This window comes from Vanessa atalanta, chromosome 10, assembly GCF_905147765.1.
Source record: "Vanessa atalanta chromosome 10, ilVanAtal1.2, whole genome shotgun sequence".
NCBI classification, from domain to species: Eukaryota; Metazoa; Arthropoda; class Insecta; order Lepidoptera; family Nymphalidae; genus Vanessa; species Vanessa atalanta.
This window is the reverse complement of record NC_061880.1, coordinates 7511785-7526411: the sequence shown is the minus strand read 5'-3', so window position 1 is coordinate 7526411 and position 14627 is coordinate 7511785. Positions and strand designations below refer to the sequence as shown.

Here is a 14627-nt window from a genome sequence, read left to right as displayed (position 1 = left end):
GACTGGAAAATCGGACACAAAAACTTAGCATTATATCTCTTTGACGGACCTGTAACATTAGTATCTATCTATAGGCATAATATGTCAACGCATAAGTATGTAATGCACAATGAGGAACGTGACAAAGTTTTTAATTATTAGACGTGAAAATCGCCAGCTGCGAGTAGGAGGGATTTCAGTGGCCCCCATTTGACCGCCATTGCCATATTTGGCACGGCTCGAGTCTAAATATGGCTCGCGGCCAGCCCACCGCTCCGCCGCCGCGTTCGCAGCGCTCGCTTCCGACTCTATTATTTCTATTTACGAAATAAACTCAAAATAAAAGCTCTATTTTAAAACAGATTTCGGGCACTGAAACGTTCGCGGGTTCCCGGTTTCCTACGGATGTGTCGGGTTACGCCGCTCCCGATATCTCCGTCCCTATCGAGAGGCGAGTTTACATTTCGTGTAAGAGCGAGACGGCTAGAGGTCGAGGTGCGCGGGACGGAACCGCGCGAAGTCAGTCGCGGTCCGAGCGGCCGAGCCGTCAGTCCCGCCCTCGGTTCTATCGCGTTTTCGGTCAGTCTCCGTTCGACGTTCGAACGGTGAGGTGTGTAAAGCGCGTGTGCGCACCGGTTACTGTGGCGTACTGCGAGGTTATAATGGACGCGCCCGGCGGAGCGCGGGAGCCCCGCTTCGGGTCGCCTTACGGTATGGGACTCCTGGGAGATGTGCCGGACATGTATGGAGCGGGCCGGCCACCGAGCTCCCTCGGCGGCGGTGGAGGCCTCCGGCCAGGCATGCAGGCCTGCCCGGTGCCTAGAGCTGGTGTGAAGCGCCCTTCAGACCAGTGCTACGACGAAAGACCGTCACAAAGCCTCGGACTAGAACACTGTGCCATGCCCGACATTGCTGATGATGGCTATGCTTCCCTTCAGCCCAAGAAATCCCCACCGTCGAATGGCAAGAAGACTAAAGGTCGCGTGAAAATTAAAATGGAGTACATTGATAATAAGCTACGGCGATACACGACTTTCTCGAAGCGGAAGACAGGAATCATGAAGAAGGTGGGTCGCTGAGACTACTTTTGGCAATATTCCATAATGTTGGCCTATGAAGAGTACTGGTCACTATGAGCTGTGTGGAAGTGTAATATATTATCCTCTTAATCAGACAGTGAAAGGGGATATAAAATTGTGTAAAATAACATAACAGTCTAGAAAAAGTGTAACAAAACAACTCAAAATAAGACGTTACCAAAAATTTGAGGCTAGGAAATAGCTATCTTTCCTACAACTATTCAAAAATTTATTTAATTATATCTTAAAAATATTTAATAACATGCATTAAATAATTTATAGAATCTATTTGTAATATTTTAAATAAATATTTATGTTAAATAATGTAAGATATGTTCTATTTACTATTATTTATTTACAACGCTTTCATAGATTTAGAAATGAATCATTTACAAATTAAAAGAGATTGACTTTACATAATTAGAAGAAGTTAAACGATATTTATTAATAAATAACATTAACCAATATATCAGAAAAACTACTGTTTTGCTTAAAACAAGCAAAAACATAAAGAAACTTGTATTAAATATTTTGAAGTGAATATGAGTGCTCTCTTGACAATGAATGGCGTTTACACTTATTAAGGCAATAAGAAAAAGGATATAAAATGATAAATATTGAATTTATTGTGGAAAAGCAGCACAAATTGAGGTTTGTTTTTTTGCAGAGGTTATGTTAAACTCTTTAAAGTCAACAGATGGAATATTGCTGAAAGTGTATCAATATGCATGTTTTATCTATTTAAGAGCATATTTTCATTTCGGAGAAGGTGAAAATGTGTGTTTAAACCGATTTTTATGTGTTTTTGTGAGCATTTGTGAAGAAAGTTTTGACAGATGTCAGCTGATATACAACATTCAGTCGTAAGTATACTGTGTTTGCTTTTTATACAAGATCAGTATTGCAACTGTAGTTTCGTTTTAAAAACATAATAAATAAAAGCCTTTTTATGATTCTTAGTGAAAATTTATGTTATTCACTTAATTTAAGTAGGTTAAGAATCATCTGTCACACAGTTTTATGTATTTTCTAATAGATGGCGCCACTACACACATTAGTAACAAATTCGTAGTAATAATAATAATCAATTTACTTTAATAATTGATCTAAAATAAACATTCAGAATGGTATTGGTAAATCAATTAGTATTTTGGTAAAAAGAAAAGTACCACAAAAATATAATTTTCCGTATTCATAGACAAGCATAGGCAAACTCGTATGATGAAAAATGTAATTGTAGAAATTATTACCTATTTATCTTTATGTAATTGATTAAGATTTATTTTTAAGCATAAATATATTTCTGTGCTTATTTAAAATAAATAATCAATGTAACATTATGTTTACGGTGGCACAAAGTTTTATCTGCCTACGGCTATTTTAATTAGCAAAACAACTCATTCGCGTAGGAAGATGTCTCTTACAAACAGGCTTTTTTCTAATCCAGAGAGGAATTTTAATAACTTTTCGCCTGCAACATTGGAACGTACTATTATACATTTTAAAATTTAAAAAAGGTACATGGAATCATTTTTGCGACGCTAATTTTCGTTTACTTTTTCTGGGCAGTAAAAAAAAATAAAAATAAACCATTTCCTTATATACAATCCCACAATTATTTTTCAAATAAATAATTTTACTAAATTCATACAATAATCAACTTAAATATGTAGTTTCTTTCAATAATTAATAATTATGCTTCTCAATGAAAATGTTTATCAAAACTAAGGATCTCATTTGTTGCATGTACAAAAGTAAAAAACTGCACTTTTATATATACCAAAAAGGAAAAAAAAGTATTGTTGGTATGAAAATAACAGGATTGGGACATCGATGCTATGTAGGGTTGTCAGTCAAATCTAAGTCGCAGGCACGGAGCATACTTTGATGCGCCGATAATAAGACATTAACATATATCTAGTGCATCTTAAATTACTAAAGGGTTACGTGCATTACTTGACTATGGTACAGACATTAATCTAGATTTAGACAAAAATTTAACTAAGCTTAAAAAAAACTTATTACATAAGTATTTGAAAAGAAAAATATTCATATTATTATTTATGGCTGTACATACGCATGCCTTCGACAATCGACATTACGTTATTAAAAATGGTAATTAAAAAAAACATATATTTTATACGGCGTATTGCTTAATTTCAATCATTGGTTGTTTTATTTATATTAAATGTTTAACTTTTTGTGTAAAGGAACAACTCGCAATGTTTTCTCAGCGGGTGGAGACGTCACTTGTTAGCGAACAAGCGCCCGTATCCGCTTGTTATCGGGTTACTTTACATCTAATCGATAAGCACGATTGAAAACGGACTAAAACTCGGACTATCGTAGATCAAATAACAAGTTTTGGAAATATATTCTAAAGGATATACGTTCCTGATAAACATAAAAAAGTATTTTAATTTATAAAAAAGGGTCGTTTTAATTTTGTAAGTAATGTGTGGATGTTATTACTAAAAAGTATACCTCTTGTATGCTATAACGATTACAACACGTTTTAATTAAATTTAAAAAAAACCATACCAAATAATTCGAGTTATTTTGTTGCTTAAAAAAGATTTGTCTTTGTTTTAACTAAATGTATAATAATTTTATCAAAATCTAAAATTTTAGTGTCTACAAAGCCGCTATCAAAACGATATAATTTAATAAAAGAGGATAATCTTAAGGCTAGCACTTTTAGTAAATATCTTCAATTATATAATTTTTTAAAAACGGCATTTACGAAGTACGTATAACTTTATCAAATTGATGTTATCATTATAAATCATATAAAAAAAAGTATTTCGATAATTTTATTTGCAAAAATAAATGGCTTTTATCTTTTTGTACACGAAGTAAATACTTATATCCACATTACTAAAAATATATAATTTATAACGATCTTTAAATGAAGATCTAGGATACAACACTATTCAAGTTCTTGTCTATCTGACAGGCCAATTGGAATATTTGTGAGTAATTACAAAGCGAAGTCGTCGAGGCGCCATGATCCGTTGTCGGTATTTGTCGGCGATCCATTGTAGATGGTCGTCGTGTAATCGCCGACATCGTAGCTCTAGGCTGGTTGTAGTTGCAACTTCCAACTGGATGAAACGTAAGCCTTGTACTCGGGTATCGCAATTTATAGCAGTATGTTACGTCGTTAGCGGGTTACATTTGAAAGATTGCTTCTGTTGCCAGGACTTTTTGTTCGATTCATGAGATTTCTGTTTGTTGTTTTTATAACGTTGCATGTACCAGTGGTATATTATAAATTATACATATGAGCACATCGATTGCATGTAAGATGAATCATGAGGAAAGATAAAATCAACTACCTATTTATGTATAGTTATTTCTAGTTTCGCCTTCTGTCTTTAAAATCATCCAAGTTTTCAACGTAATAATTCTCACTCGACAGGTATTAACTATTCAACTTTATTATAGGCATCGCTCCGATCAGAAACTTGCGGAGATAGTTCATTTTTAATTGACCGTCAAAGGGGCTCAGATCACGATCTGTAGACGCTAAAAACCGGTCACAGAGAGCTAAATGAGTCAACAATGTGGACAGAAATGAAACCCTTAGCCTATGATACTTTTCATCTTAAAGAGGTTCAGTCCGCTCCGAGAATAAATTATACAGTCCGATATAGGGGTCCCGATATTGTCCCTAAGGAGGACATTTTAATAAATTTAAAATAACGATTATCGTTGTCAGGCGGAGTCGTGATTTCGTTAGGTTCGTGGTTGGGTCTAAGGCCGGAATAAGTCGTCACGAGCGATTACTAAATTAATTAGGAACTAGCTCCGATGTAGATTGCGACTTAGATTATTTTCCCACACGGACCCGAGACGCTTAGATCATGAGATTTCCTAACTATTGTTATGTGGCACGCGAAAATTGAGATGCGTCTATTAGCTATTACCTAAATAATTAGCTAGCATCTAGGGCTCTGTATTTTGACATCTGCCTCTTCATTTATAGAATAAAGTTGTTTTATTTAGCTTAACTTTTATAAATTTAATACGGTAGAAGAATATTTTATTACTTAACAATAATTTAAAAATTTGAGGTCGTTTCGGTCTGTATGCATTAGTTGTGTATTTTAGAAATATTTTTTTAATTATATTTAAAATAAAGTTATACATAATAATATTTAAACACCATCAAATTAATGTAATAAAATTATATTATTTATAATAAAATGAGATACATACATAGTTACTATCTTTATAATAACATGGGACTACTTTTAAAAGTGTCTAGTCCTTCCATTACAATCTCTTTCCATTTTCTGCAGGCCTAGTACTTTTGGGACCATATTTGGTTCTTCTGCTGTCGTGAACGAGAGATCAATCCCATCATTATTTATAAAAGGCACTCCTTTACTCTTAAAAAAAATGAGACGTTCATCATTTCAAAGTATTTCAGAATGGTACATTTATTGTTATTATTATAACCGTGTTATTTGTGTTATTAGAGAGATGAATCCTTTTTTTACTTAAAATCCTCTACTACTCGGCCCGCGCCTGCTTCCATTATTAGCATTACAAAACGCGGGCCGTGAGATATGGGTCGCCGACTCGCTCGCGCTGCTTTGCAATTAGTGTACGCAATAAATAATTGTTTCATTTTGGCAAAACCTCCTCAACGTTTATATTTTGCTTACAATTTATATTTCAATAAAATAGATTTTAAATAAATATATGAAGAGAGTAAAACAAATTAAAATATATTTTATGTATAACCACCGCTTAAAATAGAAGAGAATGAATGTTCTAATTACTTTTATGGAAATTATTGTATGTTAGTTAACACCAAGAGAGACCGCCTAAACAAGTCGGCTACTAGGAGTTCATGACTTGTTAAGAGTTAGAGAAATGACCACCAATATAAGTAGATCTCTAGCGAGACAACTGTTTCTCTTCGATATAGTGTATATTTGTTGCGCATCGGGGGGGCAGGGAAGGTTAGATTGATTGGTCGGTGGAAAGGGAATGTCTGGCGAGTAGACCCGCCTCCCAGCGACACCTAACGTGAACGCCTCGTTGTTATGCGCGCCTAGTATCGTATGCCTTTGCTGAGCCAACTGTGCTTTCAAGTAGTTTTGGGGTCCGTTAATCCGATAAAACCGGGCATTGAATAATAATTAAAAAATCCTTCAACTTTCTTGAACTTATTGCAGCATATTTTTTTTGCAACATATTAAAGACAACCCGACAGTTCTATAGAACAAACAAATGATATGAAATTGACATAAAATATTTTATTTAAAAATCAATCTGTGTTCGAATTAACATCAATCTTGGTCGCAGGTTTCTTATAGACAGATGACAGGCAGTTAGAACTGATTAGCAAAAGGATGGACAGTTTGTCGACTAATCGGCGAATTTATCGGTCAGACACTAGTTCGTTAGTCGTCGGTGATATCAAAGTGTTCTCTGCGATCACGACTAAAATGTTCACGAGGTGGGTTTTCGAGAAAATCGTTTGTGTGCACGATTATGAAGGACCATTACCCGGATTTTGGCTAAATGTAACAGGCAATTGTGTTGCTGATTGAATTTGTAATGCGACTAAGATTCCCATTGCTTGGCACATTTTTTTAATTCAAAGAAAATTTGTTTCGAGGTAAATTTAGGCGAAATAAAATAAGACTTAAATTCAGTGTAAAGTTTTAAGTAAATAGAGCATTAAAACTGCTTTAAAAAGTTGGAACCAAAAGAATTTTGTAGCATAAAAATAATACAGTAAATAATTAGTGTACGAAAATTACCTTTGAAGTTTAAAGTCTGCGAAGTATCCGAAAATTTTAATTAAAGACGATCTCCGTGTAATTACCCCGGAGGCGCGTACAGTCAGCCACATTGAATAAATAACTTTCTTCAAAATTTAACCTTATTTATAGTGATGTAAAGAAGAAAACATTATCATGTGCAAGGCTTGCCGTACTTAGCTATGTTTCTCGAAGCGCCTTACATAAGCGCCCATAATTTACCAAATGAGAACATAAAAAGTAGGTATTGTTTAAACTGTACGTTTAAATTGATTTTTTGTTGATGATTTTATTTGATCCTATAAAAATAATACTTATGACTCTATGATGTACAATAACATCGTTATTTAATTAAAGGTATTGATTATCTTACTGCTTTACATATTATCGAACTAAAAGTTTATAACAGAGTGTGAACTTCCTTTCTACCTGTCTAAGGTTACAGCTAATAAAATTCAGCACAGATAAGATATATATATATTTACGTTTTTTTTCCAAGTGGCTGTTCAGTGCGATTGCATTACACTTGCAGATAGATCCAGTCATTATCGCTTGTAATGAGCACCTTGTGGACAAACAAAGTATACGTCCTTATAGCGCGAGCTTAGGCGAGCTGTGAGAATTATATATTTATTATACATTTTTGACATCTTACAAATTATGATCGTCAATTTTAATTCAATCTTTGCTTTAAAATTGTATACGTTTGAAGTTAATTTATATGGAATCTAGGTACCAACATTATAATGCTTTATTTGACTTTAATTGGAAAAAATATTAAAATTTCTTGCAATCTATTTTATTTCATATTTCGATTACTAGATAAAGATGGCCACTTAGCAAGTGATGGGTTCCTTAGTTTTCCCTAAAGTGAAATATGTTGTTAATAATGTTAATTAAATAGAACACATTTTCAATCGGCGAAGATATTGAGTAATATACATAACGATTGATAATTTATTTCGTCACCATTTATAACCTCTTTCTCTTTGAAGTCGGTTAAAATCGCTTAAGCTTTTATCTCGAATCGCGTATGTGTAAGTGAGGCGTAAATGTGACGCAGGAGCCGGTTTTCGAGTACGGGATCAATTCCGTGGGATTTTACGGCTACGTTCCAACGACGAATATCTGCATTTATTCCCTTCTTTTTCGACAGTTGGTAGTAATCGGATACAATGATAAACGACATTCTGCCATGTCTAACGATCCTCCTTATTAAATCAGCCTTGCTTTAATCAATACGATTGGAAGGCTTTATTTGCATTAAAAAATCTTTAGATACTCATTTGTGTGATTTTATATAATGTGATATTTTCTTTATATTAATGGATGACTCGAGGCGCACGCGATCGAGTACGGTCTATAATTCTTTTAAACCATACATTTCATGTTCAACCGAGAAATTTATACGCGTTATTGCGAAATAGTACTTAATTACTGTAATCTCTTAATGTATGGGATAAATTACGTTTAGCACGTAAGCTTTATGAGTCTAGTCTTGGACACCTGCATGTACTCGTTTGATGAAATTGGTACTTCGAGCTTAGTCGAAATAAAATTCCTTTGTCATAAAAATCTAAACTTGAATTTTATTTTTACCGATGATAAAAAATGATATGTATATTTCGATTTGTATTGCAGCCTCAAAGATCCGACTGTCACTGAAATAAACGTTGTATATTTAATTTATTTTGAAATTACTACATTAGCTTTATGTTACAACCCATAAATTTGTTTTCCTTTTAAATCGTGTTAATTATTTACATCTTAAAATAATTTACCCGTTTAAAATTGTAATAAAGAAAACACGACCACGTACAGTTGTTATTCGGCAGGAGATCTTATCAGTTAAAGTCGTCACGAAAAACGCCAAAGAGGTTCGCCCACCATAGAGCCCCTCGATATCTGGCGTTCCGTCAAAATAACCGAACGTAGCCAGCGGGGCCCCATCCATAATGTATTGGCATCGCGAATATCATACATAAAACATTAACGAGTAAGTTTTTATTTGATTGCGGCATTGGACGAAGCGTCGCGTTTTTGTTTTTCGTCAATTAAAAAATCCACCAAACATCCAGATTTCAGTGGGAAAGCTCGAGTTTCGTCAGCATCGTTATGCAATTGAACCACCTAACCGTTTTTATCTTCATTGTTTCCCCGAACGGACGACGTTTTGATGTGAAACTGGAATTTGCCACGGACGTCGCGTGCTACAGGCGCTTCTTTCAAACATTCTAAGTTTTTTTTTCAGTCTTGATCGTTAAATCATCTCCGTCGGTTGTAAGTTCTCGAATTATCAGATTTCCAGTATGATATATTCCAAAAATATTATATGTGCTGCTAAGTCTTTCGTAGTTTGAAGTTCGTTTCGTAGGCTTAATATGAATCAGTGTTGCGACGGTCGCCCACGCGAACGGTCGTGTAGTTTTATGCCACAAAGTCATCACGTGCGCGCCCACGTGACGCCTACTGACGCATTGCGTTGCAAAAAAAACCAAATCTCTTTACATAATTCCCATTATAACCTTGAAATTTAATGCCTCTATTAAATTACTACTCGTGGGCACCTTAGAACGTTTCCTTCAGCTCCCTTTGTTCATTGTATTCGATGGCATTTAAGGTCTTTAAATTGTCGTGCATTTGAATTTAACCACGACAAGCTTGAAACGTTTAAAGTTGCTAATGGAATCTTTCCAGAAATCACTCCTATCAAACCTTCATTATGTACCTAGAAAAAAAAAATCTAGAGCGACCTACTGACGCTTTATAACGACCATAAAACTGGTCGTAATTGTGCATAATAAACGTTGCGCTGCAAGCTTAGTAATGAACCATTTGGATAATCTCAATAATTCACGTGTCGCGTGTTAGTCGTTAATTAAGCTATTTGTCAGGTGCCAGGACAATTTACATTTCTCCCGGAGTCTCGAGGATTCGCCGTAGGTTGAGAGCATGGAAACGACGTATTATTATCCTTTTAGGGAGGGCGGCATCTCTTAGAGGCGCTTGGTTCCAACCGAACCTTTTATTGGAACCACTTGTTTATTTGCACAGACGTCTGAATTGTCCAGTAAATAAGATTAGCAAAATATCAGAGTACTATTTGCATAATGTCTAAGTTCAAAACGATTTACCGAGAAATTAAATTGAAAGATTTTCTAATTTATTATATTATTAAGCGAATAAGGTACATTTTGTCTGCAGCGTATTTATATGATAGAGTTTTATCTTTTAATTTTAAATTTACTAAAAAATCTGCTGGTTGCTCGTATTTGTCAATTAGAATATAACGTGGGTCAGATTTTTATAGTGTAACGATCATCGTCGACGTAACACCGACGTAAAGTTTGGATTGATAGGATGTAAATTAACATGTAAGCAACGAGCTCTTGTACATCTTGTCAGACAGAAGTATAAAAATGTCTTGGAAGCAACACAATTCATGAGAACTCGTTCTGGTCACCGACAGGCCATCAAGTTTGTTTAGTTCGCAGGTGAAATGTATTGACAACTGGTCTTCCTTGATGCATATCGGCGTGATAGTATCGTCGTCGCGGTGCTTCAGTCGGCTCCTGTTACCCTCAGACCCGTTGCATTGTGGAGATGACAGATAAGGCCTGTTTATTTAGCACTTAAATTTATTCAGAAATGGGAGGCCATTAAGAAAAAATAGTATATGTTAGATAAGTTTTAGTTCATAATAAGAGACTGTGTTGTGGGTTTTTCGCGTTTTCTAATATATTTTGAGTCAATATTTATTGAATTAATTAATAAATTCATTTATATTGCAGTAATGGCTACATAGCTTGTGGCGATATTTTTAGTATTAACTAAGTAAGGTCGCGTTCGTAGATAATTGAACGTTGCTAACACTTCGTAATGTTTCTCAATGAACTTCATAAATCAAGGTCAAGTTAGCGCCTACAAAATGATAGTCTGCACGGGCAACATTCGATAAATGGTAATAGGCGAGCAGGAAACTTATGGAAGTTGCTCGGCTGACACAATAAATTAAGGGCATAGCTGGACGGCCATTCATAAAGTAATCGCGCTTGTTTATGAATGAAACGGTAACTAGCCTATAAACGTGCAATTATCGGCACCATTGGTATCGATAGCAATTCGATATCATTAAATTTGCATGTGACAGTGCGTTTAATTTTATAACTATGCACTGAACACCTAGAAGGTATCGCTCTATTGAATCAAGTATTGCCTATTGTTCTATGGATTGGGCATTGTTAGTTCTCGGTGCTATTGTTGCGTATTAGATTGGGCTATTTAATTCTTGAAACATAAAAAAGAGAGGACAATATTTTAGCCCTTGCAGCTTTTTTATTTAAATTTCAGTTCCGATTATTTAGTTAATTATTGTAAATATACAAAAATTTTGAAAGTAAATTATGACATGTATTTTTTTTTTGAAAATACGTAAGTATAAATTATAATATTATCATATGTACATTTAATTATATTTAGTAAAACCTTTCAAAAACTGCTGTTTTATCGAGTACCTTTCACAAAACACTTTTATATTAAATGCGCTAAAGTTGTTATTCTTGGACGCAATCCACTTGCTACCGGAGTTACGATAATGCTCTGGTTCCAGTGGTCGGTAATTATTATTTAAGTGTCGGTTAAATTAATCTGTCCAGTCGTTACTCAGTTTCTACTAAACTACTACTAGCTGCTACCTCGGCATATCTATAACTTTTTGGTTTTTAAATTATAATTATAACAGTATATGCTACTGTCAAATCTAGACTGCCTTATTATATTTCTTATTACCCTTTCATGACCATTCGCCAGATCAAAATTTGGTTGAATTTCGTTGTATGCAATTTACATATAGTACCGCTATTCAAGGAAAGATTCGCCGACTGGTTCATACTGAATTATTATCTTTTTTTCTGTAATCAAGTTTTCGGTCGCGTCTGATGAGCTCAAAACAAACAAGCTGAACAGGACCGAGCTATTTTAACTTTGCAGTTTGTTTAAAACACATTGGACCTTAAGATTTTCTTGCAATGGGTTTTTGGATGTTCAATCCGTAAGTGTCGATCGTTTCGTGTATTAATCGTGATTAAGCATGTGGCTTCCGATCTTGTAGTGAGAGATAATGAAGCCTGACGAGTACTTTCACTTTTTGATCATTACGGGTATCTCGATTGATTTAATGGGAATCGGGGATTGGTGAACTCGTACAAAATTCCCTCCGAGATTCCAGACAATTAACGAATTGCGAGAAATCTTGGTAAGAGAAAAGAATTTAGTGCCGGGAGTTTTCCTCCAAATATAAATCGTCGCTCTTGATTTACATAGCATGATTAAATTGAGTAGTAGTATTTCTTCAACTAAACTTATTTTGGGTATCATTCAAGTAATCGAATGTGTGTCTACAGTTATAACATCATTGCATTCCGTATAGGATGACGTAAGATTAGTTGAAATGGCAAACAAAGCACGTGGTATACACTTGGGCAGGCAGAAGGCTCGTTTAGACCATTTACGATTAATCCACTCCACAACTGCTCACAAATATGGCAACCTGGCCTTTCATAACCTGTTTTTGGGGTTTCCTCGGACCCTGATGCTATATATTGTATTTATACTACAACACGTGCTTCATTAGTGTTTAAATTTGAATCCTTAACATTGAAAGCTGTTCAGTATGATCAATTGTTGATTTTATAGTTTCAATTTGATTTACATTATTCATGACATGCTTGTTATGCGACGATATAGATTAATGTATAAAAAAATATATTCTATACCTGGGCATCTGGCTGTCCAGTTGTGATTGACAAATATGCCAGTACAAGTGTTTTTTTTTGTAAATATATAATATTCTTTTTCACAATACCTATCATCCCATTGGTAGCGAGGAGCAGGAAATTCATATGTGGAAGTCGAAGGACTGCTTTATTGCTCATTATTCTGTTATAGAAATCTTATAAATTAAATAAATAAATAAAATAATCAGACATAAATTTTCAATTGCCTACAACTATATATGTAACGTTTAATATACAATATTAAATATTGTCTCGCTGACAAAACCTTGTTTATTTTATCGTTTGTTAATGTCACAAAGTACCAAGTTTAAGAAAAATAAAGATTTTTGTATTTAAGCACTCGATAGACATGATCTTATTCTTACTCTCTTATATAACGCCAACCACTCCTATAATCCTATCCTCGTGTCTGCGTCTCATTATCATAGGAATTGCGGTTTGCAAAGCGACGATAATGGTTATCTCCCTGGGGCGCCAGTGAAAGTAGACATCAGTACTTTTACTGGACTTTTGTCCAAATAAGTCAAGATGTTTGATTCGTGGCCTGTGAGCTCAAAAGTAAGGGTGCATGAAATGTTTAATTATGTGTTAGTAAGCAACGTGGAAAAACTGTCATTCTTCCATAAGAATAAAGATTGTATACGTAGGCGTAACTTAAAATAAATAATAAATATATTATTGTCGTGTATTGTATAGTGTTGCGGTTTGAGTTCTACTATTTGTGTCATCAGCAAAGTAATTGTTGTTAATAGCATCTTGATACGAATGTGTGGCGAGCAAGTGTCGATAATTATTCACAGTTGCCTCGTAAGTTAAACCCATGTTAAACGACTTCAATTTAACGCCGTAGGCGCACTTTGCATTCATTAGTCGTCGTGTATTTGTTTTAATGCGGATTTGCTTTTGGAAATACATACACATTAGTTTTTCTACACACTTCATTTAATTTAGTACTACATTTTGAGTTATCATTTAATTTGCTATATATTTTGCTAAACTAGTCTAAAGAAGAGAAGATGTTTTAGGATCTAGATAAAAATTACCGTAATCACCGTTACAACCAAATTACTCAACTTTTGCCAAGGAGTACCTACTGTCACTTTAATAAATAAATAAAATATAATTCTTTGCTTTAAATTACTCATCAATTATGTCATAAATTTGACCTCAATTTTATCGGTAGTAATGCATAGGCGTTCTCTTGATTATTTTGTTTTATCTTTGAATAACCTTTTTGTAGTGCCATTTATACGAAGTAGTTTGAGCGTTACAATAGTCTGTTTGAATATTGGAAAGAGAAATCCTCAGTCGTTGGCCGGCGCTACTTGTTTCAGAAGTTGAGTTAAACAAGTGGCTTGCAATTAAGGACTGTTTACTGGGCATTAATTTTTGGCAATAAAAGACAAGCACCCTTGAAATGTTCGGCACGCACGCGCTGTCGGATGCTCCGTGGGAAGCGCGGTCGCTTTGTACTCCATTGTAGTTGCAATTAGCAATTTTTTTCCTGGCCCATGTCACAAGTCGCACTTGTCGGAGAAATGTCGCATCTCTTAATGCGTTGTCCCAAATTGTTTTTATCATTTCTCTTTGAATCATAAGTTCCTCGGGCACTTATTTCTTCGAGCGCAAAAGTTTTTGCATCGAGAAGACAAATTATGTAATGATTATTATATTATTATAACGATTTGCGATGATCAAATTATATTTTTTAAAGCGATTCGTAAGTGGTTATTCACGCATGAAAGATTTGACTGACATTTTTCATCGCCAACGTTTTAAATTTCTTTCTCCGTTTTATTGTACATATTTGGAGGACGATATGCCTTTAAAACATTTAAACTTAACTGAATCACTATTTTTTTTCTTAATTCAGCCTCTTAAATAATTAAATATTACAAATGTGCGTATACTGGATTAATATGAAATAATACATTTTAAAAAACCAAACGAAGAATTTAATGCTTTCGACACTTATAAATTGACATAACTTAAAA

The 14627-nt window shown here is 34.5% G+C and overlaps 1 protein-coding gene across 2 annotated transcripts in view; it reads left to right on the top strand.

Annotated features, from left to right (window-relative positions):
* The first annotated feature begins 507 nt into the window (after positions 1 to 507).
* LOC125067002 (serum response factor homolog) overlaps positions 508 to 14627 on the top strand; it is a 226099-nt gene continuing 211979 nt past the window's right edge. For both annotated transcript variants that reach the window (XM_047675367.1, XM_047675366.1), the window contains exon 1: positions 508 to 1046. In XM_047675367.1, the coding sequence (XP_047531323.1) occupies positions 642 to 1046 (405 nt within the window). In that variant the 5' untranslated portion in view covers positions 508 to 641. The remainder of the gene's footprint in view (positions 1047 to 14627) is intronic.